Source organism: Tympanuchus pallidicinctus, unplaced genomic scaffold (genome assembly GCF_026119805.1).
Source record: "Tympanuchus pallidicinctus isolate F22 unplaced genomic scaffold, pur_lepc_1.0 scaffold18, whole genome shotgun sequence".
NCBI lineage: Eukaryota > Metazoa > Chordata > Aves > Galliformes > Phasianidae > Tympanuchus > Tympanuchus pallidicinctus.
In genome coordinates this window covers 10,238,632-10,264,678 of record NW_026294699.1, presented here as the reverse complement: position 1 = coordinate 10,264,678, position 26,047 = coordinate 10,238,632, and the positions used below count along the sequence as shown (strand labels likewise).

General features: G+C 44.7%; 2 protein-coding genes across 7 annotated transcripts in view; both read right to left on the bottom strand.

Annotated features, from left to right (window-relative positions):
• LOC128079282 (nascent polypeptide-associated complex subunit alpha, muscle-specific form-like) overlaps positions 1-26,047 on the bottom strand; it is a 147,146-nt gene that overhangs the window by 20,863 nt on the left and 100,236 nt on the right. The gene's annotated exons all lie outside the window — the stretch shown is intronic.
• The window catches only part of TOM1L2 (target of myb1 like 2 membrane trafficking protein), a 49,172-nt gene that overhangs the window by 18,542 nt on the left and 4,583 nt on the right, over positions 1-26,047 (bottom strand). For 5 of the 6 annotated variants that reach the window (XM_052680293.1, XM_052680294.1, XM_052680296.1 and 2 more), the window contains exons 2-9: positions 13,810-13,894; positions 13,050-13,128; positions 11,290-11,439; positions 7,177-7,311; positions 6,091-6,249; positions 5,237-5,353; positions 2,467-2,600; positions 37-85 (exon numbers count right to left, since the gene is read on the bottom strand). In XM_052680293.1, the coding sequence (XP_052536253.1) occupies positions 37-85; positions 2,467-2,600; positions 5,237-5,353; positions 6,091-6,249; positions 7,177-7,311; positions 11,290-11,439; positions 13,050-13,128; positions 13,810-13,894 (908 nt within the window). Of the gene's footprint in view, positions 1-36; positions 86-2,466; positions 2,601-5,236; positions 5,354-6,090; positions 6,250-7,176; positions 7,312-11,289; positions 11,440-13,049; positions 13,129-13,809; positions 13,895-18,099; positions 18,201-26,047 lie in introns of those variants that run through there. The other variant, XM_052680295.1, reaches the window with a different exon arrangement.

The following is a 26,047-nucleotide window of genomic DNA, read 5'->3' as shown; positions in this document are numbered from 1 at the left end:
TAGCTCCTAATGTGACACATGCAGTTTGGCACTTACTCCGTTGCTGGCATTTTGTGTGGAACGTCCGGATCGGTATCGTTCAAACCTGTTCAAAAAAACCAACAATCAATCAAAAGGGACCATTAAAGCCACCAATAAACAATGAAAAATGCAAGTTTATCACGAAGTCAGGGCATGCTGCATAGTGAATGTAGCTTTCATTGGTTCAAGAGAGATCCTTAGCAGATCTAACTCCAAGCTAGGACAAAGGGAGGATAGTTACAGAAGTTGCATTGTTGGCAATGTGGATATTAAGTTGCCTAATCTGATCTTGCAGCACACACAGGCCTGAAAAACACTGTAGGATTTTGTCTTTTTTTTTTTTTCATTAAGTGCTTCTTGATAGACTGCTCTGTTAGCCAGGGGACAGAAGCAACTGCAGTAAGATTGATGCTCCCAGCTAAATCAGCTGAGCACCGCAGTGACTCTTACTCCCACTTAACAGCTCCCTCTTGCTGCACTACATGTAAATTAGAAGCAATATACATGCTAGCACAGCTCTACCCCAAGCAGAACGCACCAAAAGAAACAATGCTTAACAAAACCATTCCCTAACAATACTCGGAGATCATCAGGATCTGCGCTCAAAGTCGCTGCTATCTGAGAACCAACAATAATGAGGTTACATAAAAACCCTCATATTTCTTAGGGGAGGAAGTCCAGCCAGCCAAGACCTGGTTTCTTCTCTACTCCTTCCCCACCCATATGGACGCATAGGACCCCAAATGCAAACTCAGCATGCATGAACTCAAAAAGCAGAGGGAACTACCTCCTCTCGCAGCCTTCCTTATTGTTTTTCTGAAGTTAAGAGTTTCTTCTCATTCAAAAGTAGTAACACGTGACCTCTCTATTCAGTAAAAAATAAAAATACTATGGGTTTTCTCTCAGCTGAACAAAACACAGGGGAGAACTGCAAGCAAACTAAAGTGTTTTCATAAAGTAACAGAGGAAAACTTGGACCTAAAAGGCAAGAAAACAAATTCAGGCCCAAATTTCAATTTTAGGAAACTGTGGGTGTCTGGCATTAGTGGAAATCTAGTTCCTTAAGCTGGAAACCTGAGACACCTCCCACCTCCCATTTCTCACCAGCAGGCTGATGTACCACACATATTCTTTTACATCCAAAGCTCCACGGCGATGGCCAGAGCTCCTGCTCAAATCACTGAAAGAGCTTTGGACCCATAAGAGAAATCAACGTGACGAATGTGGAGCTTTTGGAACAACAGAGAATTGGAATTTATTGAAGCACTCAGACCACTGCAGCTATTCGACCATAAATAGCTCGCCAGCCCTGCTCAGCTCACCTTGCAGAGTATAATGGTTACAAATACGTCAGCTACAATCAGCAAAGCTGCAGATGGAATAACACAGAAAAAAAACATTCAGGGTGACCAAACTGAGCCTGAGTGATCGTTACTCTGTGCCCCACGTAGGATGGTGCTCATGCATGAAACACGTACCATTTCACACAAAAAGTCAGCATTTGTTTCAAAGTTTGCCCCGATCTCCTCTGAACGGCAAAATCAAAGACAAAATTGAGGCCACTGAGTCTTCTTTCCAGCCTCTGCTGTGACAGCACAGATTCACAGATCTAGAGTCTAATTTATTTTTAAAGGCTTGAGAAACAAAGCCCTGTGCTAGGAACAAGGAACAAAGGGTGCTCTTTAGTGCCTCGCTCCCCAGGCCTGTCATTAAGGGGAAGATTAAACTTTCCCAAGACTGTCGTATCACGTGTCGCTCCTGCAGCAGATGTGGCTGACAGCGCCTTTGTCTGACAGGCTGCAAGTCCTGTGACCCACGTCCCGCCCTGGGGATGATGCCTGCACGCCGACTCTTCAAAACCTCCGTTCTGTGCAAGCCGGGCCTTTTCAAGATGTTAAGCATTATTTAAAAACAAAACCCTTCCATGCATGAAGGCTTCGTGCACATCAGGCAGCTCCCCTCGCACCAGAACTGGAAGCTGGGAGCTCAGAGATCAGAAGGCAGATAGCTGCTCTGCAGAAATGCCTGTGCTGCTTCCTATGTCAGGAAGTGGAACTGGCAGCTGGGGCTGTGCTGCTCTCGTTCCCTGGTTCCTACATTCACACAGCAACACACGGTAGGAACTTACAGACTCAAGTGCCTGCCAGTTCAAAGAGTGTTGCACCATACTGTCCTGCATTTTACAGATATTCAGATACAGATATTTACAAAAATTCAACTGCGAGGAAAAAAAAACAAATAAACAACAACATAATATTAAAAGAAACAACTGAAACAGGAATATTATCATGAAAGACAACAGAAAGGCTTTGTAAGTGCTTCCTGTGCTTTGGTTTTTTACATTCTGTTATGCTGGCCCACGGGTCCAGATAGCCAACTTCATCAACTGCCCTGCAAGTGAAAACTCAGAATGAATGTAAACAGTAGATGGAAAAGGTGTCTCACCTTTCATATCTGAGGAAGACATTATTTAAATCATCATTCACATGCAGCAGTTCCTCTGTGACTTCTTCATTGGACACCCGTGAGATAAGCTCCACGATTCTCTGCTGCATGGCTCTACAGGTTCGGTTCAACTCCTATGAGGAATGCATTGTGCACGCACATTTTGATAAGCAGCCAGCAATAAATAGGTTTTGTTGAGTTCTTTCACAGCCAAACATATCCTGCAGCTGAGAAACACTAAGACAAGTCTATCTTTGCATGATTAAATGTCACCCAAAAGCACATCTAATCAAACATGCCCTTCAAGAGACGATGGCACAGAACTTTGAGAGCCTATTTAGAATTCAACATCCTGATTCTTTAACTCTGAGCACTTCAGAAAATAAATATCTGTATTTTAGTCATCTTCCTTAAGAACAAAATATGCTAATATAAGAGCCTTCCAGAAGAGTTGTCACTGAAAACTCTGTGTCTGCTCCTCTTGACAAAACCGTTTGCAACAACTAGAAGACACGTGGTGGAACAAGCAGGGAAAGTTCATCAGGGCTATGCAGCAGGAAGACAAGGGCAGGGGACACAGAGCTTGCCGTGCACGGAGAGAACGAGGGTGAACATACAGCAAGAAGCAGGAGCACGAACAGATGAGCATTCTCCCCCCCCCACCCATCAGTACTGAAGTGTACACAGAAACATTCCCTTCACGTGAGTCCAGAGATGAGGTTGCAAAAAGGCAGTGGACAGTTTGAAAAAACAAAAGCAAAAAATTCTAGAGCAGGGAGGCTCGAGTTTGTCTAAAGGAGTTCTCACATTTCCAGGACAATTCTTTGATCACCAATTACCAAGTAAATGAAAAAAAAATAAAATAATTTATATACATTTTTTCACCTCTGTTGGTCTGAAAGGTCTCACGACCAAAGGTCAAAGCTGGTATGCTGAGGAGGAACTACAGGAAGAAACACGACATATGGCATGGCACCACTCATTAGATCCACAGTTTTACTTCAATGGGCACTGACATTTCAACTAAAGCACGTCCTTCCGTCATCTTCCACCCCCCAGCTCCATTTCAGAGCAAAAATTCAGCACTAAACAAGGATGACTTGTTAGTACACAACCTTTGGGATGAAAGCAAAAATGTGTTTGTTTTCCTTGCATGGTCTGACATCCTAAGCTCTGGATAAATTTCACCTAGTGCAATCCAGCTGCCTTAACAGCTTGAGGAATGTGTTCTCCAATGTCAGTTTTGATCCCATCACTTTACAAGCAGATTGTGACATTTCAGAGGTTTGTTTGCTGCCTTTCTGAGAGGGCTGACAGTACCTATCTATTCTGCTCAGAGCTGGCTCTCTAGCAAGCTGTTTACATTTGATTGTTGGAGAAAATGTCAGGAATTATTTAAGGAGGATGGCTATATAAACCTCAAAGCAAGGAGTTCTTGCACACAGCACCCAGCTCACAGCTTTCAAAAGACCATCCATCCTTTGTCATCAAAAGCGGGTTCTCACCAGCTCTGTGATTCAGATTTAGGATGCAGCAGTTGAAGGGAACCAGTTGGAATAAAGAATCACTGCTGTCGTTCCGTTTCATGATCAAGATCTTTAACCTTAAAGCTATGCTGTAAGGTTACGCTGTCAAGATGTTGGTAGCTGTTTCTGAATGTAAGCAAAGCGTTCTACGCCGTTTTGGTCTGTCATGGGTTCCTGGCAGCTTCCTTTGCTTTGAGCTGTCCAACCAAATGGGCAGTAAATGAAAGGCTCTTTATCACAGAGCCTCTCGTCAGCTGCCATGATGGCTCCGAGACAAACACACAGCACAGCTGCATGGGAGAGACCAATTCTTGGATTGATTTCAAGCTCTGATGTATTGCAGAGAGCAATTCCCTGCCTTCCTCCAAATGTGCTATTGTGGGAGCCCATCCTCCCTGCTGGAGGATCAGAACAGCAGCCTATTTCTGAAGCTATGAAAAAGCAAATAGCACGGTAAGGGCAGTGGCTGGATACTGGCTCACAGTATTCCTCATCTGTGCTGCAGCTAGTTCATATTAACTTCCTCAGCCCAGGGGACCTCACTACCAGGTCTGGAGAAGTAGCTGTGAAGCTTGACCTGTGAGCTCAACATACAGGTTTCTTTTTCTTTCAAAGTAACAAGCACAGCACTGGATTGAGATTACCCAGGAAATAAAACAGTCAGGCCATGCTGACAGCATGAAACTTCACCTCAGCTCCTGCCTTAAGCCACTGCCTTCAGGACAACCTACAGCACATCTGCTGGAAAGAAATTCATTTATATCAAGTGGCAGAGAACTCCCAGACCCTTGGCAATTCTTAGTCCATCTGGAACCAAGTAATGTTTTTTTTTCCTGTAATGCCAGGAATGTTTTACTACTGCACACTTGATTGTAGAGGACTTGAAAGGAGAAATGCTCACTACTTGATGAGCATTTGAGGCAGCTCCAGGCTGTGCTGTGGTAAGGAAGACTATTCAACATTACGAAAAAAACCAACTAGCAACACGCACAGGAAAGTAGTGAAATGGGTATCAAAAGAAGTTGAGAAATCCTCATCATGAGAAGCTTTATCAAATGAAAAGCACTGAGAGATGAGATTAGCTGGGATCACGTGCAGCCCACATCCATTACATAAACCCAGCAAGTCACAGCACTGAAGGGAACAACAACAAAAAACATTCCGCCTCCAAAGGAACCAACAAAACCCACAACCAACCTCAAGCACGGACAAGACCAGAACTGTATTTGCTAGAAAAGTGTTACCTGGAGTAACTCAAGGTCTGAAGAATCCTCTTGTCCAGGAACCATTTCTGTCAGCATTTCAGACATCACTTTGGTATTCCCACGAACAATATCCAGTTCACTGCGCAGCCGGGCAATCTATGTTAGGGTAAAAAGACAGCAAAGTACTGCATAACCTTGTGGCTTTAACTGACTCAGTGGTACCTCTGGTTCTCTCTGATATCTGAGGCTCAGCATATTCTAGTGGGGGAGAAAGGTAAAGTTTCAGCCAGGAGAAAATTTTAGAGAAAGCAACAGAAAAAGAAACAGACTTTGTAATATCAGTCACTACCACAACACAGACAGATGTGCTACGCTTGTACAGAAGAGAAGCAATTGCAAACAGTGGCTAAAACCAGATCTTGGTTGCCATCTTGTGTGTCTTGCTCAAATGTGAGGAAGGATACACACTTTTCAAGCAGGATCTCTGGCTGCTAAGTTTTGGTGTTTGTTTTTTTTTAGCACAGAGAAGGATGACATTATATTAGGTATCCTGAGGGATGCAAGCTTAAGTCCTTGTTAGAAAGACTTACTGCATCTGCAAGGCATTTTGTGCCTCTAAAGGAGTATGGCTAGTGGAAAAACTGCTTACCTAGAGCACCACTGCTGAGTGGACTGGCGCATCAGACTGTGAGATTTCATAACTGCTGTCATTAGGAGGCCACACATACAAAGCTAAACCCTAGATTTTGCAGTACAATAGGAGGAAAGATTACTAAGTAGAACCAGCCCTAGGAGGCAATCAATGTCAGAAGAGTGAAAATGAAAGTTCCTCTGCAAATCGGTTTCTAATTTGATCTGCTGAGTTTCACTGAAAAGAATAATCATCCCAATACCTGTTCAGAATTGGCAGTGATGGGGCCAGTCACATTCAGAGCTGGAGCCTGAGGAGCAGAATACGCCGTTGGAGAAGGTGAAGAATAAGAACTGGTGCTCATCCTTTGCTGAGACTGTGAATTGTGCATATTTGCTGCAGGATCAACTTCAGGAACGCTCTGCCACATCAGAAAGACAGTAGTTCAAAAACTGAATGGTGACAGCACTTGCTTTGTCAGCAACCTCAAGCCAGATAGGCTCAAATATAGAACATAATTGTACCTTGTGGAAAAGGTCAGTGCAGTTACGAGAACAGACTGGCAGGCCAGCCCATAAACAGACAGCTGCAACCAAAACACACACCCGTGTTTTTTGACCCAGGCCACATGCACATAAGTCAATTTGTTATGAGAAGTAAAAAGCAACATAAAAATAAGAGCCAAAGATAAATAATTATAAATAATTTCAAACTAGGAACTAAACTGTAGGCTTACAAGAGATGACGTGATAAATAGGTACTGGATTTAATTGATCTTGACACAAGGATTGTAATCCTTCAGTTCTGATCATTTGCATTTACCACTTCAAAGACTCATTAACTTTTCACAGTGAATAATCAGAACACCTGTGATCATTAAGTTCCTTCCTAGCAGTAGTTTCTGTCAAGTTCACACACATAAGTTTTCAAAGGTATAAAGACCTCATGTTAGCATGGGATCAGAGGGAGATTCAGCATCTGCATACCTTTAAAATACGGGCAGGCTTTGGTTCAGGTTTATTACCAAGAGAAACAAGTATAATGTTGAGAAAATGAAGCAATCTCGTGTACTTATGGTCTCTCTCTGAGAATTAGCAGCATTTATGTGGTGGTTTTGTGGTACAAGACAAGCGTACAAACCTCTGAACTCCTTTCAGATTGATGTTTGACTCAAAGGAGGAGATCCCACTAACTTACCAGCCTGTCACAACGCAGCTGCATTATGCTTCTGCCCCTTCTCTAAATTCCTTCCAGGAGTGAGAAAATAAGTATAAAGAAACAGGAGGAGAAAGAAGAGTAGCTACCCAGCTGTGGAAAACACCCCCAGCATTGCAACATTGCAGCTTACCCTCTGTGGTGTGTGTATTGGAGATAAAGCATCAAGATCAGCCATGGGAAACTCTATGCCTTTCCTCTTAAGTTCTTCATAAATGTGCACTACTCCAGTTAAATCAGGGCTACTTCGAAAGGCATCAGCCCAGGCCTGGAAAACACGAGGGATTATCCATGGACATTCCCAACAAAGTTCCTTCTCCATCATGACCTCAGATACCAACCACAAAAGCTTTTGTATGTTTCAGCCCCAAAGGGAAGCTGCAGTCATTAGACCAGGTCTAAAAGATCCTGCAAATGTTATTAAGACAGTTATATCCACATTCTGTATGAGTACAGCATAGCAACCCACTGCACAGTCGTTTCGTATAGCCCCTGCCATCATCAGTCTGTAAATGCAAATGAAAGCTCCTTCCCATCTCCTCTCCTTAGCACTGTCTGCAGGCTGATCTCTTCTTCATGTTTTGCAGCCAACCACCCACCAGAAAATTAAAAACATACAAAAGATTAAATCAGTCTAAGCAGAATTCGTGAAGCCACATAATAATCTTAGGTTATTAACACTGTGAAACCTCCTCATTTATGGCAGAAGAAAAATCAGCTGTCAAGCTTTCTTCAGCATTTTTTTTTAAGACCAAACTTAAATAACAAGGGCTGTTTCTGAGGTTCATGTATCATGAAACATGCAGTCCCACGAGCAGCAGAGCTAACGAAGCCTGTACCCTTACAGAGCATATCCAACACTGAGACAGCCCAGTGTGTCAGACAGAACGAGCTGAAAGGGAGAACTTCCCACTCAAAATATCTTTCCCTCTTGAATTCTCCTCTGCCTAAGAAGGCTTCAATTCACACGTGAGCTTTTCCTTCATGGAGGTACGCAGTGTTTCTCCTCTCCAGGCAGCCTCCTGCCCTCACGAAGCTTTAGGAGCGCAGTACCTCGAACGACTTTTCCCTGCTTTCACTTTTGCTGGAAATTTGTCATGTATTAACAATGTAGGGGAGGGAAAAATTGCAATATCATGACTCGTTTAAAAATAAAGCATTCAGCTGAGCCCCCATATGTGTGATATGGAGTGCAGCATGCAGGCTCCACAACTGCTGTGAGACGCGCGTGGGTTCCGGCCTTAATTCATTTAGTCATCACTTTTACACTAGTTCCTCACTTATTTTTATTTTAAAACCTGTTTTTAGTTACTTTTTGTATTGGAGAGGAAAGAAATCAAAGGTAGAAAAACAAGCTAAAAAATAACATTAATATTTAACTTGCATTCCTGCTCTGTTCAATTCTAAGAAAGCATCTCTACGATATGTACTCAGGAGACAATCCACCATCACTCACAAGCTGGCAATTCCATGTTTCTTCCTGGTTAGCAAATTAACTCATCTACTGCTCTGATGCAGTGCAAGTCCAAGCAGTCCTGTCTGAGCCATAGAAACCAGCTCCAATTGCAACAAGCCATTCTGCTTCCTTGGAAGTGACCTTCGAAACCATTCCTGATTATCACAAAGGCATTTACTGCACAAGTAACTCTACCCTTGCACTGCCTTTACATTTTCAATTTACATAACAAGTCATCTGAATGATGTTTCTACATAATGGTGTTTCCCATTTCCACTCTATGTGCAAGTGGGAGTGGAAAATGTTCAGCTTGGGATGCTCTATTAAACAATCACTCAGAAGAAACTTAGAAGCAAAAGTCCCCAGCATTTCTTGGCACTTGTTTGCCCAGGAGCATGGACTGATGCATCCCTATTCCACTGGCTTCTTATGGATCTTTCGGAAAGCAATAACGACAGCGAACTCACTTATCTGCACTCTGCTTTTCTTATGCACTGTCTCTTCTGTAACTCTTCCCTGGAGAAACGAGACACTTTCATTTGTACTCTTCAGCTGCCCGCACTGGGACCGTTATCTGCAGCAGCACGTCTCGTAGAGGTCACACGAAGGACTGGGCACTGTTGTCCTAAGCACTGTCTGCACATGTTGTTAGACAATCCCTGCCCTAGTCAGCTTACCATTCAGCTAGGCAGAAGGAACATTAGCTCTGTGTTGCAGATAAGGAGCTGCACAGAGAGCTCAGGAGACTTGTCCATTGTCCAAGGAAGCGTATGACAGGGGTGAGATTGAATTCAGATCTGCAAAGACTTTGGGCCACACAATCAAGGGAGATATTTCAGGATGCTGCTGTGCAAGTCCCACTTGGCACCTCACCGTGCTCAAACAGGTGAATAAAATGCTATTGAAAAGCTGGCCCCAAATCAGTGACCATCACAAAGCAATTTTTCCAGTATGACATTTTTTAATGCATGTTCCTTCAAAAGAATATGCCATACCTCTAAAGGCCTCCCTAAGCTTCACCTCTGGTGCCAAGTGGGAAGAATAGTTCCAGAGCCTTCTATCAGAATAAGGAAGGATAAGCAGTTGGTAATATATGCTAATTCATGTACAGTGAGAAATAGGTTGAGAAACTGAGACACAAGATGCCCAATGTCTCAGAACAGTCTAGGCTCTACGTAAGGAACTGCATGGCAGCTTTCTCTGCTGGTGCTCTGGGAAGGTCCAGGAGTACAAGAGCTATATGGCTGAAGACGTATGCTGTTTGTACAGCTTTATTTTCATGCTTCCCAGTCTGCTATTAATCCTCACATTTCTGTTCTTATTAATTCCCTGATACAAACAGTAAAAAGCCTACAGAAAGGGATAAATGTAATGTTAGCAGAGCAGAGCTGAGATCAGCACCCCTGGCTCTGCAGAGAGCTCAAAAGAGCAAAGTCTGAGCAGAGCAAAGTGATCATGACACACAGGATGCTCTGGGTGCAACGTCCATAGGGCAGATGAGAGGAGAGCAGGCACTTCCCTGAATTCATCAGGCAATCTGGAACACAGAATACCCTACCAGCCCCAGCTACAGTGACACTAACAGAGCCCCCTGACAGGCAACGTCCGTAATTCCCAGGCTTTCTATATCAAAAGCCACATAAGCCCAGGACTCAGAGTAACCAATATCCCCTAAGACACTGTAGAAAAGGAACCAGCAGGGAAACACACGCACAATTTCTCCTTATGGGGCAGTATTTAACATCACTGCCCCACCACCACACGTACCAGCTCTCCCCCCCAAGCAGACACCCAGGGCCCAGATCAGAGACCAGAAATAGAGGAACTCCATGTGCCACAGTGAATGCCCACCTTGTCTCCCCACCCAGCCTATTTCCTTTTTGGAAATCACTTATTTACATTGTCATGCTCTAACAATGCCCTGCCTGCGTATCCAAATAACAAATACACCAGTAGGAATTCAACTGCATGTTTAGCCACAGAAATCAGAAGTATATTTGGAAAATTATGCCATGTGTTTGTAAATGCCATCCCACAAGAAACATTGCAGCAGGTTTATGGAATACATGGTATCTCTTAGTCTCTGGTATCTGCAGCAGCCAGTAAGAGCTTAGTGATAAAGTTGCCTATAATTGTGAAATCTCCTCCAGGCAGGCACCAGTGTTTCCTCGTGTTGCAAACGGTTGCTGGAATTAACATGGCTGTTTATTGTTAAGCTGCACAGAAGGAAAAGTGGCAGACAGGGCAATATCTGAACTGACAGTGCACTTTCACTGCAGAACAACCAGAGCAGGGACACCAAAGCCATTTATCTCCTGTATCATCCTTAACTTTTCCGTAGCCACCTTTAAAAGGAATTCAGAATACTTTGTAAAGGAGGGAAATGACTCCATTCAGGGAAACAGACATAGGAAGGTTAAGTGTTCTCTTCAAATGGCAATAAAAGCTCTAAAATTTCCTGGCCTCTAATGACAAACCCATCACAGAAGCAGGTCTGCAGCTTCTAAATTTGACTGTTAAATTGCAAAGCAACCCACTTATCTTTAAGCCCTCTTGTTTCAGAGCAGAGAGTTATCTTTCCAACAAGAATCCAGACATTTCTCCCTGGATACAATTCCTCTGCATGCACACATCTGCTCTTCGCTACCAATCTGGATACATTGTTTGTTTTTACATATAAAAATCTTGCCACATTTTTAATGATGACAGCATGTTCAGCGAGGCGTAGCACTGCAGCAGACAGTCCTTACTTCAGGCAGCAACATAGGGAAGCACAGACGAGCCGTGTACCTGAATCAGTGCGAGTACTTTATCCTGCACAATGGTGGGGGGATTATTCTTGGGCGAGATGATTTTCACCAGCACACCATCTATGAAGTCACGGTTTGCCACTAAGACATGAAAGCGATGGCCACAGTTCTTCACACAGGTCTCCAACACCTACACACAAACAAAAAGCGTTCGTTGTTGGAGCAAAGCTCGACCACGCACACAGCAGCAATGTGGTTGGTTTCTGGTTTATTTATTTACTAATAAAATGGAAGAGAGAGAGACAGAAGAAAAGATTATAAGATTTTATATTCTTATATTCTCAGTTCTTCATTTTTTTTTCTCCAGTGTTGTCAAAAAGCTTCCTTCCTACACACACATTCTGAAGTACCTTGCCTATCATCACCATATTGGACACTTCTGCAATTTACTTTTGCCTGTTTTCAAGGTAAAGAAATATAAGGTTTCTTTCTCTCTAAAGCACTTTCCAACTTGCGCAGCTGAGCAGCTAAATACAGAGCATCACATCCAGAGCAGGTAAGGCAGAGGACATCCTGTCACTGTGAGATATTATCACGCTGTGGCACTCCAGCATTTTCTATGTAGCTGGGACACAGCTGGACCCGGTTGCTCTGAGCTACAAGTCATGTTTTTGGGTTGGGAATTCAGGTGAATGATCCTCACTCATTCAAAACACTCCCCTGTGAATGCTCTGGCAGGTTATACTTTGACACATTTTCCCCCTGCAACCTAGCTAGAGGCACCTTCCACTTGCCATTCAACTGCCATGGAAGAACAGCTGTTGATTTTTCTCTGAAGAACATGATTAGCATGGAGATAAATCCAACGCGTCACTTCTCCTTACAGCTATGCCTAATAACTGCTGCAACTCTCTATCTGAGGAGTCTATAATTACTCTCCTACTCCAGCCACTTTCATCAGCTCTGATGACATGGACTCACTGCTGATGAATTTTGCTCTTTCCTGCGCAATGGATAATCTCATGGTTTGGTCCTTGGTAATCTGTCAAAATGACAATCCCGCACAGGAAATGGCATGAAGACAGAAAGTACAGTCACGCTTCATCAGGGAGATGCAACAAGAGCTCTGTGAAAGAATCGTACAGATCACCCACCCACAGCAGCATAACTCGATCTCGTTATTGCTGCTCATTCCTCAGACCGCTGTGGCGCACAGCCTGCCCAGCATCACGCCTTTGGTGTGCTGCATTACCCAGGAAACCCCAGCTCTCCCCAGTAGGAAAGGTCACTGGCAAATTATCTCACACCTTAGCAGATGCACAGAATATAATTTACACTGTATTGAGCAAAATTAGATCAGCATAAATTAATATGAGCCTCCTACGGAGATCCATTCACAAGGGAAACCGTATACCAGCTACTTAGGAAGTTGAAAATACGGCAAGTGCCATATTTCCTACTTGCAAATATGCCCACAGTTGGGAGTGGAGAAACAGCCTGACATAGCAGGATGAGGGTAGTAAAGTCCCAAAGGGTAGGGACACTTGAGCTACGACTTCCCTCTGTCAGTACTTAGGCTGGAGAAGCGCACAGACAAAAGCAGAAATCACTTGAGTCACTTGAAGCAAAGCTTCCAGTACCTCTCCTCAAGAAAGCGTGGAGGCAACTGAAGAGAAAAGGGCAGAGTAGTGACCACTCACAGGAGAAGAATGTGTATATTCAAAAGAATGCCAGGAAAAACAAAATGACAAAAGAAAAGGGATCTGCCCTTTCGAGGCATTCCAGCCTGCCTCCACTCACCGTTAGAGCCAGCATGACCTCTCTGTAATTTTTGTTTCCATTCAGCCTCTTCTTCAGCGCTCGAATGGCATCCTTTGGACTGAAGGAGAAACATACCATCGTAAACAGACAGCTCACATACTTTTCACATGCCATACTGAGGGACAAGAATCCTTTATCATTCCTAGATGGACATAAGCATCTGTATTATCTTTAGATAACTTCACTACAACTAAGCTAGGGTCATGTAGAATTATGTGAAAAGACAAAGTATTACAGATACTAAGGGCAGAGCAATGCCTGAGGCCACCAAAATAGCAAGACATTGATCAAACAAAGAAGACTGACAAACTCAGAAGGAGGCCCAGAGTTTAAACACCAGCCACGGGCTCTCCTGCAAACTGCAAGAAGCACAGCTTGTCAGATGCTGAAGGAAATGCATCAAAGAAGCTTCTCTATTCAAACGGCTGAAATTGATAACATTGAAGCACTGAGATGCATCTACCAAAACCAAGAAGCCCCGAAGTACAAACTTGTTACTCTCTCCAAGCAGACATTTTTTTATGCCAGCCTTCCCAGGCAGACACGTAGCATAGAATATGCTGGACTTTACAGAGCTTCTCTGAAAGATGAAAGGAGGAAAACCAAACAATTTGCATGTAAACTGCATTTGAGCTACAAGCACCTGCCCCCAGACTCACTGCACCTCCTCACACGCTGAATTGCCACTGGAGGTGACTTTGCCCACGAGCCTTTCCAAGTTTGCTGGAATAGTGCATACCCTTCTTCTGTCTCATTGATAATGTCACAGATCTCCATGTTAAGCGTCCAGTCTTCGCTCTGTAGAGAACCATCTGTGGCCTTTTCTGAAAAGAAAATAAAACATTTATATATTTTTCTTCCCACATCTTTCTGATTAGGTACTTCAATCCATCTTCAGTGACTCAGCTGAAACTGTCCAGTAAAAGAAAAATAGAAATAAACAAGTCCCATCTTCCCCCATTGACTCTAAGCAAAGTCCTACCTTCCCTCCTGGTTTAACGGTGAGCATGGAGGCTTCCAGGCAGAATCAGTTATCCCACAAACTCACCACCTTCAGCCCACACAGATGGGCAGTTCCACAAAGACTCCTGACTTGCCAGGAAAATGTCAGCTAATTCCAACTTAAACCCTTCAGATACCACACTGTATGAGGTAGGAAAACCTCCCCCAGGCTAACAAGACCACCTTCCTGGAAGTTCTACAGGAAGAACAACCTATGGCACAGCTGCTGGAAGTCACTCATGGATGATTGCACGAGTAGCATAACCACAACTTCAGATCATCAGTTGACAAGAACTATTTCCTCTTTGGGATTTCCTTTTAAATCAACACAGTTCTGCCTAGCGGTGCCTAAAACACCCCATTACATTTTCACACTTCTCACTTGCAGCGTTCAAACCCTGTCTGTGTTGCTCTATCCACATGCAGAAAGGCTGCAAAGTTCAAGGTGAAGCCCGTGGCCAAAGAGACCCAAAAAGCAGACCTTCATGGCAAACAAGATCTTTTCTTCCAAATTAGTCTAGGTTTTTCTATGGATGCCTGGTATCCAAATAAAGCAAAGAAAAGCTTTTATTTTCCCTAATATAAAATCAACAAGGAAAAAAAAAAAATCTTCTAAATATCTTAATTCAGAAACAAAACCGCAGGTACCATCTTCTCCAGCTATCCTTCTGTCTTTACATCACATCCCAATCTGTCCCCCAGAACAAGGCAGATTTTGTTTTAGAACGCCGGGCTCCAAGGACTTCACACTTCTCCTTTTCTGTTTACCAACAGTGTTTTTCCATTAACATTTTTATCACTGTGACTGCGCACAGAGATGCCTGCAGGCCGTAATTACGGGACATTATCTGGAAAAAGACAATGTGTCTGGATAATTCAGGTTTCAGAGACTTGTCAACACCAGCACAGTGGCTAAAGCAGCTGCACCACGAAGGCAATTACAGAGGGCTGAGATCAAACAGCGTGCAAAATCCACACGGAGAGTGAGAAGCCATCTACCTTCAGAATGGAGAAGACACCGACATCAGAGACATCGACAGCGGGGTCGAGTGCACTCTCAGCAAGTTTGCAGATGGCACAGAGCTGTGTGGTGCAATCAACACACTCAAGGGAAGGGATGCCAACCAGACAGGCCAAGCAATAGGCCCAGGAGAACCTCAAGAGGTTCAGTAAGCTCTGCACCTGCATCATGGCAACCCCTGCTATCACTACAAGCTGGAAAGGATGGTGCACGGCCCTGCCAAAAAACGACTTGGGGTAGGCTGAATATAAGGAAGATGTTCTTTATGCTAAGGGTGGTGAAGCACCAGCACAAGGTGCTCAGATGTGGCAGTGCCCCATCCCTGCAGACACCCACGGTCAGGCTGGAGGGGCTCTGGGCACTGATGGAGCTGTGGGTGTCCCTGCTCAGGGCAGCAAGAGAGACCAGACGGCCTTTAGAGGCCTTTTCCAACTCAAACCGTTTTGTGATTCCATGACATGATGGAAAACGAGAGCATTCAGCCCTCAGCCTGCTGTGTTTTGGTTCTGCAGGGGCTCTCCATCACTACGTAACAGTGCTCTAAGAACTGGCATGCAGCTTCCCTGCAGCCAGGCAGCTCTGCTGTGGGGCTGCAAGCAGCAAATCTGGGTCAGGCACGCTGCAAAGAACGAACGACAACAGCAGCAAGTGCTGAAGAGACTAAAATTAGCTCCTGACTCCTGTTCAAATTAAACATCACCAAGGGGAAAGGAGCTCATTTCCACAAGACAAGCGTATGTCTTAAACCCACACAGGCTCCCCCATATTTTACACTAAAGACCAGAGACAAAACAATAAAATAAGCATAAAGGCAGTAACCAAACATGGCTGGAGAAGGGGGATTTTGCTTTTCCTCCTGTGGCTGCGGGGAGAAATAGGAATGAGGTTATTGGGGACCACAGCCCAGTGTTCCTGTGTGCAGGATGCAGCAGCATCACTTCGCTTCATCGTCCCTGCAACATGGCAATTTCTAGCAGGGAGCAGTGCCACAAACACGCTTTGTCAGAATAAACCTCAGCTAAACGGGTTTTACAGGAGCAATGAATGAAAGGGGTGCAAGCACTGCTTGGTGCAGGATCAGCGTTTTCCACAATCATTTTTAAGACGTGATTATAGCAGACCCATAGACTATGAATATTGCTAAGCCGCTGCCTGCTGTCAGACGCTGTCAAGAACACACAAATTTTTAAATATATTTTTACATTAAGAAAACAAATCAACTGCCCAGATTCAGGAATATGGTCTGTTTAAGGCATAGCCTCTCATTCTGCATCACTGTGCACATAAATCCCTCGCAGCCTGGGTGACCACCTCCAGCAGAGCAGATGCTGCGACTGTTCTTTTAAATCTCTTTAAATATTAGAGGGTTTTTAATGTTAAATAGAATGTTTTGCTAAGCAGCAAGGACTGCATGGAGGTGAAGGCAGATCACGTTCTACAGCAATAAAGCTTTATGTACACTGCAAGAACAAAATGCACCTAATGAAAGTGGCTGCTACAAGCAGCTTTGCATGAAGCTGAATTCCCAGAAAACGTTGTGCTACTCTGCCTCCACTCCTCTATAGAGAATCTCCCCCAGCAGATCCAAAATACAGTGAATTATAAATACTCAATATCCAGTGCAGTATTTACTGGATATTTCAGAAGCTGTGCATCTCCTCAAAGCTCTTTCTCAATCAGCAGATAGACACGACTGAGAAAATTAATGGCACTTTGGATACTGGTGCAGAATCGGGAAGGAATGCCATGCAAACGCTGCACATACTGCTCAAAAATCACCAGCTCCCCAAGCTCAGCCTCACTGAAAGGCATATCAGTGGCACAAGGGACTTCGAGATACAACCAAAGGAATTCCAGGATAAAAGTGTTCAATCAGAGGAGGAAAATGGCTCATGCTCGGGCATGGTTCCAGCAGCACATCTCCCACATTAAAGCTCTGGCACAACCGGGTGAAAAGCTCTCCAAAAATTGTATCTGTAAAAAACAGTGATTGCAGCCCTGCGTAACCAAAAAGGCCAATCTGTAGTGTTGCACTAGCTGCAAATCACGTTACATGAAAACAGGAGAACTGTGGTGGTTTCTGTCTGAATACCAGAGTCTCCTGAATGAACAGATCTTTGTGTTCAGAGAAATCACAGCTTTCTCTCTTGGGTCTTTTCCAGATGTTACTTCAGAGACTCCTGCTTCAAACATTTGGGAAGAATTACGCACAAAAAAGCACCTCCTGCTAACGCAGGAAACGTGCACATTAATGCACTGCTACCCAGATCCAAAAGCAAGGAAGTTCTGATTACAAATTCCTCCCCTCCTTCAGCTAAGAGCTGACTTTTGGCATTCGAATGGCATCAAACATCCTTTCTGCTTGGTCTCGGAATTTCAGAAGATTGCAGATCTGAAACCTTTGTCTTATCTCTTATTAGTCCATCTGCCTACCAGTGGTGCTCCAAGGCTGAAATTAGAAAATCAAGCTGTCAGATGTGTCACATTTCACTTCGCATAACACGCAGCAGCAAACAGAAGCAGCCACAGTATTGCAGGTTCTTACTGCCATCCTGCTGGATTGCAGCTCAGCAGAGCTCTCAAAAAACAAGGGTGGTCAGCTCAGATCAAAGCAAAACACTTTCACAGAACAGGCAAAGGTCCTCTAAGACAAAAAACAAACGAACAAACAAAAAATCCAGTTTTGCAAGTGACATGAGGGAAGCTCACAAGGGAAGATAAGCTACTGAATGAGATGAGAACATCTCTACTCCGAGCTGTAGCTCGTAGAACTGCTTTACGTCAAAGAATCGTTACAGAATCAAGCAACTGCTCTTGGCACTCTTGCATTCACCAGCTCCTCCACGGCCTGCATGGCACCAGCACTGAGCCCTGGGGGGGACCATGGGGACACATTAGCAGTCTGAGCTGCATGAAGATGAGATGGAAGCTGCTGGGCATTCATGTGGCCACTGCTGTATTCAAGACATCCTGCTTGAAAGACAGTGACACAACAGAACAACACACCTGGATCTAACAGTCTGTTCTTCCTTTCTCTGCTTTTGCTTTTGAAAGGAGCCACAGGCACTTGGACATCATGATGATCAACAGGAGGGTGGGTTTTTTTTCCCTTCTGATCAAAACTCTGCTATTAAAAAAATAAATGTGAGTCATTGGAGATTATAGATCAAAACTCAACTCTTAAGTGCTTTGCTCCTTAAGAACTGCCAGTTTCTTTGTAAGAAAGCACAGCTCCAAGAGCGTTTTTCAATTAGCCACCTCACTGCTCCAAGTCCTTTTTTTTTACATTCCTTATTTCACACTGCTCTGAAAATGCTGAGCTTCACACTTCCAAAGAAAAAGGCAGTCAGCTAGAACAAACGGGCTCAATCGGAGCTGCAAAGCATTACAGGAAAACGTGATTTGGGTTGTACTGCTGCAGCACTGGTCACCCGCTATGACTGCCGTGATTTTTCAATTGATTTTAGCTATGCTTACATCGAAACTCTTTGGGATGAAGTCATCTACCCTCCACTCACTGCTTTGCCAGTTTCTGGGGCTGAATAAATGAATAATCATAGCCTGTAATGACTGCAGAGTCTACATTAAAACAAAATAACAAGAGAATCTGAGGACACGCATATGTGCAACCGTAACGAGTTTTGAGCTCAAATGCTGTCTGAAAGCACAGGAGACTGGGAACTGCCACTTCTCCAATTAACTCCCAGATTTCCTCCTTTTTGAAGCTGCTGCCCGCATGCCAAACTTCTTCAATCCAGATCACACTTACCTGCAAAGATGAACATGTAACACACAATTATTGGGGCTTTTGAAAGAGCACGTGGCATTCACAGCCATGTTCCAACACCCTGTGATTTAGATGCGCTGCAGAAAAGACATTGCTCAACATCCCCTAGAAATTCAGCCTCTTAGGAACAGGACTCTACAGCTGATTAATTGAGCACAGCTGTGCAGCAATTTCAGCAGCAAAGCAAGGTGAATGGATTAAGCATATTAAACAAATATTAGCTGCTGTATAACAAAGGAGATTTTTCCTTCATACTTGGATCACAGCATCACCTGATTGAGAAGCAAAACAGAAATCCTTGTAATATTACCCCAGTAGGCAGCAGAGCCCGAGTTTACCTCATCTCATAGCTCTCAATGCAAACGTAGCTCATAAAACCAGGCTGACCCTACAGAGCTACAACCATCGCATTGGACACAGACGGGCAGCCTGGCCAGGGCAGTTCCTGCACTCAGATGTTGTTCATCTGAGGCACAAACGAGGGTTTAGTCACAGTCCCTAAAGGCATTTGGAGACTGCATCCTGAGCAGAACAGCGTGTTTCTATGGAATAATGACTTTTGTAAGGAATCTTCTCTGAAGTTTCCCCATCAGCAGAAATTGTTGCTGCTGACAGCACACTTTGCTGCGTGACGCGTGTATAAGTAGCTCTCTTTCCAAACAGATGGCTGACAGACTACTGCTTCTTTAAAGCAAAGTGAAATCCTCCCAACTTCCTCGTTCTCAGCTTAAGAAAAACAACAAGAACTTCCTCCCATGAACGCTCGCCCTTAAAGCCAACCTGTTGGCTGTGCACACAAATGCTTGTCCTCCAGAGCTAGGGCAGCTGGTGGCTCCCAGCTCAAGGAGCCAATATCAGCACTCAGGGCCACTTTTCCATGACATTCTGCCTACAGTGACGTGCTTCCTCACCTCTCCCAGCAGGGACCATGGTGACATCCCTGTGTGACCTCAGGGCACTGGGAGCACAGTGCTGCTCCACAACCAGCACATAAGCACGTGCGCACATCAGCAATCAGCGTGCTAAAGCCTTCCATCAGAAGTATCAAGGCGGTCTGAAAGGATATGCTCTGTCCTAATGGATTTTAGTGGGTTTGAATGGAGATGTTTATGGGATGATTTACTGCTGGGGAGCAACAAATCCACGTTCCTTTTGGGCACCTCGTGATGGATGTCCTCCCATGACGCCGCTCTGACAGCTGCCTGCTCTGAGCCATTGCGATCCATCAGGCAGCACTTCCCAGCATCTTGTTATCGCTGTCCTTCTCTAGATGAGAGGCACAAAAGCATAATTTAAGGCCTTTCAGGTGATTCAAATGTTTTCCCTCAGATCTGCCCTTCCAAACTAGACCACGGCTGCTGTAACACGGCTCCATTTAGGAGAACTTACCAGCACGGTGCTGCTTAAACTCAGTGCACTAGGGCAGCTATCCAAAACTGCTCCTTTGGCCACAGAAAGGCAGACCGTGCTGTGTTCCCAATCACGCTGGCACACAGCCACTTCCTCAGACAGAACTTGGATTTTAGATGAAGGACTTTCCTGTTGTTTTCATGTACTGAAGGATTTTGGATCATTGAGAGCAGCTACTCTGAGAGTTCTTTCATTGAGAATCTCAGCTATTATAACAGTGCCATCCTGAACAAGCACCAAAAGTATAAAATTAATTAATAGTCGAGTCTTTGGCTCTCCCCCACTGAAAGCAAAAAGGAAAGTTGGAAGTTACCCAAAGATGCTGAAGAAGTTGTCTTTTTCCAAATATCCCTTACGTGCCGATAAGTTTTTCTCACCAAGAAAGACAACTCACTGCAGACAACCCCCATATATGACAAAAAAAACAAAGAAAAAAAGCCAACAAAACAAACCACAGCCTCCATTCATTTTATTAACCTTAACCTGCAAATCTGAGGGAAGGGGCAGCTGGAAGCGATGTCTTTCCCAGCCTCGTTGTTAGCAAGTATGCCCAAAGGTTCTTTGCTGTTTGTAAGAATCACACCGAACAGCTTTTGGAAACGTTACCACCAAAAGAACTCAGCAGAATGGTATCCCACATGTGGAACAGACAAATGCCTCTGAGCGGTACAACGCTGCACAGCATGGGGCAGGCAGAGCCCAGGAGCCAGGCAGAGCAGCATCACACTGCCACGTGCCAGCAGCACAGCGGGCTGCGTGCTGCCCCATCCACTGCCAGCCAGCAGGTACAGGTGAGACTGGAAGAAGTCTGTGCAAAGTTCTGGATGATCAGTGTGTCAGTGAGCTCTGTTTGAAATCTATCAGCTCTTGATGGCTAATTTTGTACTACATGAGTAAAGCAAGTTCTAATAACTCACTTGGGACTTCACTCCAGTACTTACAAGCTACGTGCTTTTCATATTCATAAAACAAAACTAATTGCCTTTCATGGATGAAATGTTCCAGGAATTTTTAATCCATGGCAGCTGCAAACTCTAAAAATCCATCCCCAAATATTTAAGATTCTCCCTCCCACCCACTCACGTGTAACACGTTGTTTGCTCCAAACAAACTATACAACAAAGATAACCCACCAGTCTCCTACCTAAGTATTCTTTTTCTTTCCACAGGTTACTCCTGATGTCAATTTCTCATATTCTCACATACTTACAATGAACTGAAAATGCTGATTACATTTAGCGAGGGGGATAAAAAAGGAAAAATCTTTCAATTCTTCAGCAGTCACAAGTTTACCCCTTAACAGCAGCATGCTACAGGCAGACTTTTAAGCAAACATTCATATGAGCTAATTAAAACGTGTTGCAAACAGAACAAGACACACATAGCATGGGTCTCACACACATTCCCATATCCAGCAACCCTCTGAATCCCTGGCTACGAAGGTGAGAGCTGTGTCCTCTGCACCACTACAGCAGTGCCACATGCGCAGCTTTCGAGGGCTGACAGCACAAGTTTCCTTGTGTGAAATGCTTCCATTTGCTTTTCAGTTCTGCAGCCTTCCTTCATACTGCTCACAAGATGACAGCAGGGCTGCACAAGAGGCAGCTAGCTCCTACCCCCCTGAAATTCTCTCAAACCTCCGCGGCTTGAAGCTCAGTGCCTGGAATCCACTAAACGTTCGCTGCAGGAAGAAGGGGGAGCTGGCTGCTTTCTGCTAGGTAGCAGGGAAAGCTGCTGCCAAGGCCGCTCTCACTGGAAGTGCCCCAGTGCCAGCTGCCCCTTCCAACGAGCCAAGCTCACTCTTCCTGCAAAAGCTGAGTGCTAAATGCTTCCAAGCGATCCGCTGAGCAAGTCTGGGAGCAAAGCAGGCAACAAGATGTATGCGAGCAGTCCTGTCCTGCGTGGGCAGAGAAACGTGTGTTTCTCAGTCCATTCTTACAGCTGTGTTTTCTCATGTGTCTCTGCTGTAGGTAACCCTGAAAAAGACTGATAAATAGAAAACGTAAATTCTAGAAGGTCAGATCACATGCACTGCACTGTAACTGTCTCTATTAAATGACAGCCAAATGAAACCAATGTAAATGTATCAGAGGATCACAGCGTACTCCTTGGTAAATAAACATATTGGTCTTTGGATGGTTAAAATTCTGGCTAGAACACATATTCTGAGCATGTATACATGGCCTGTTTATCGTGTGCAGCAGGGAAGCAAATCCCAGCAAATGAAACGGGCTGACCCAGCGTGTTCTGACAACCGCAGGCTACAGGCAGAAGGTCACACTGCACTGCGAACATCACCAGCTCCTGCAACCTGCAGGGCCCCAGCCCTGCTTACAGCTCGCTCATCAGCGATGCTGGAGGAAAGGCAATGCCTCACCTACAGGGAACCTCGGGAGCGCTGCTGCTCCTGCTTGGGATGCGCGTGGGACCCAGCAACTGTGGACAGTGAGAGCCCTGCCAGCTCTGCTCTCTGCTGGGCTTCTCCTGGCCGTTCCCTCCTGCTTTGGCACTGAGCAAGACCTCCTCAGCTTCTTTTAGGTTCTCCAAACAGCAGGTTGCTTCCCACGTGACCAGCAGCCGTACAACGATGCCTCTTACGAACGAGTGCCCTGCAGAAGGATGACAATCTGGCTCCTCTTGGCCTGGAGATGCCTCTGCATGCCAGCATGCATGCCATGCTTCAGGGGGTGCAATGCATGACATACCTCTCCAGCTGCAGCAAGACCACTGGCACCCTTTAAAGAACCTGCCTGGCCAGGGGGTTCTGCAACACGCACGGACTATGCCAGGCTACTGGCATAGATGGGTTGTAAAGGCAGCTTTAATTACAGTAGCTAAAGCCCACACATGATCAAGCTGCAGTGTCAGAAAACCACCAGAACTCAACACTGACCCATTTGAGTTGTTTGTTGAACTTTAATCACTTTCCAAGTCTGACAGCTGCTCAAACTTAATTGCTCATTATGCTTGTAAATAAAAACTGATCTCACTCGCTGATCAGCCAACCATCTTACAGTTGCCATAACAACTTCTTGTCTAATAAGTGATTTCAGATTTCCCATTATTTGTACTACTGGAGAATTTCACAAAGGTCTGAGATCGCTCCTTTCACTAAAACATCCTTCTAATTAGAAGAGAAAATCAGTAGAGAAAGGGCAGCTCAAAGATCATTTATTTATTACAGCGTCTTAAAGATAAGGGTACCCCAGAACCAAATAGACAATGGATCTTGCTCAATTCCTATCCTACAATCCTCTCATTGTCATTCATACCTGCAGCCTATAGCAATCAGGAAAACATCAGCCAGCATTCAAGCAGTAATTAGTCACAATGCAGAGACCAATTCCAAGATTTGCTCCAACGGATATATTCCAGTAAAGTCTGCATGTTGTTTTTCACTCCTAATCTTCAATTAGGAACCCATTAACTGGTTAAGTTCCTTAACACTGTATTGCCTGAGATTGGCACTTGACATTTGGGGCAGGATTACTAATTAAAGCCTTACAGATGTCTGAAATAAATTCCGTACCTTGGTAAGTATTTGGCCATCACAGTTGAAGTAGAAGGGCTCTGCTAAAACAAACAGACATATTTGGAAGTCTGAAAAGACAAAGCAGTGGGGAGCTGTAACTGCTGCTGGCCTGTAGGCATGTTACAGAATAAAGACTTTCCAATTTTGCTGGCAAAGCTGCTGAAGCTTGCAGTTCATTTAATCTGCTCAAGGTAGCTCTTTGTGCATATAGGCAAGGAGGGACGTCCTCTTCCTTCCAAGAGGGAAATAAATGCAGTAAGCTGTAACTAAGACATACCTAAAGTTCCTGAAAAAGCCAGGAAATACCTGATTTTTTAAAAAGATTTTTTTCTGCATTTACTCAGCTGCGCAAGAGGTGTGAATTCCTCGGTATCTGGATCAAGCACAAAGCTTGTCTTACTGAAGTATTCCATGAAAATACAGAGGATGCAACGTGTCCAAGTTAAAAAATCCTCAGCATTCCTGACTGCACTTGGCAAGCAAAGTCTTTCTCGCCTCAAGACCAAAAAGCTGGTGCTCTGCAAAGTCCTCAGGGTTCCAGCACCGTTTGTAACACCAATACGTGCCTCTCCCTTGTGCATGGCTTCTTTGACCTGAATTTGAACAAAGAATTCCTTCCTGAAATAATGCAAGCCAGAAGGCTGCCGAGGAGCAGCTGGGGGCTCTCAGGCAGCACGCAGGCTCACAACCACCAAACCATCCAGCGGGCCTCCCTGGATCAGCTCGTCACCTACTGATGCTCCCTGAAACTAAGCTGCAAGCAGGGAGGCACTGAACAGGTAGATGCAGACCCATGGTAAACAGAGCCTACACAGAGCTGTGCCAAGAGGCAGCCAAACACACAGGGTTACATACAGGTACCCGTGTTTCCTCCTTGGTTTTGAGATGAGTTACTATGTTACTACAGTGCTTCCAACACAGGAGCTGAATTCCTTTGCAACAAAAGCGTACTTCTGAATCAGAAGATCCAGCTCCTTGAGTTCTGTAAAACATACTCACCCCCAGCAAAGTGCCTGCTCCATGGGGCCGAGCACAGGGGGGCGCAGAGCCTTTGGAGCCCAGTTCCACGTGCTCAGGAACCAGCAGCTCCAAAAGGTCCCTTTCCAACTGACTGTAACTGAAAGGAGCGAGCAAAACAACTGGGCAGCACTGCCCGCAGAATGACTAAGCAAACACAGAAGGCAAGGCCTCAAAGATGGGCTTTTTAACCTCAGCAGCAAGTTTGTTCCATGCAGAAAGCTGCGGCTGCAAAGGAGCAAACAGCAGCAGGCTGACCCAGCAGAGCCATCGACAGACGTGGGGAAAAAGTGCATGGGGAAAAAGTGCATTTCTGGGTTCGCCCTGTACCACAGCGGGGCTCTCAGCACACTTCCCACCAAACATGTGTGCTTTTTAATCACTCATGTGCTGCACACATTTTGAGACCAAAACACAAAGCCAAAGCATGACGTGCTTCACCCAGAACCAAACACCCAGCACCAGATGAGGACAGAGGCAGCCAGGCCCCGCAGCCCCCCGGCTGCTGCTCCTCTGCTGGCCACCAGTGCTGTGGATAAAGCAAATGCCTTCACTGCCTTCAGAAGATGCTAAATTCAAAACAGAGCGGGTGATAAAACCAAAGGAAGGGCAGGCTGATTTAAAGGTGTGCTTTATTCTGCTGAGGAGAACATACAATATGCTTCTTCCGTGAAAACTGAATGGATGAACTCTGGTCCGTGGAGCTTTGCTGACAGCGTGTCTTTAGTTACACGTATTGCAAATATATGGCTCAAAACTCTGCTGAGTGCATGCACAGAGTGCTACCAAACTGGGAACGTGCCGTCCTCGTGCTGCAACCCTCACGTATAGACTACTATTAGAAGCATATGGAATAGACATTTAAGTCCTGTGCTGGAGGAGATAAAACTGCATTACTCAAAAATACATGCTATAATGCCTTCGTGAACTCCAATCTGCTTTTGTGGCTATAAAATAAATCCAGTCTTAGGAACCCAGCATTAAATGGTATTATACTAATTATCCAGCTTCACACACATACATAGTTTCTCCAAGTTTCCAGACTCGTGACTCAGTATTTATTTGCTCCTTTAAAAGCAAAGATATCCATTTTCACATTTCATGGAGATTTTCCTTACAACATAAGCCATTATCATGAAGTGAAAGCAGATCCAAATAATCTTATAAAACTAAAAGCATTTTATCAGGCTCTCTTCTGCATGACAGGC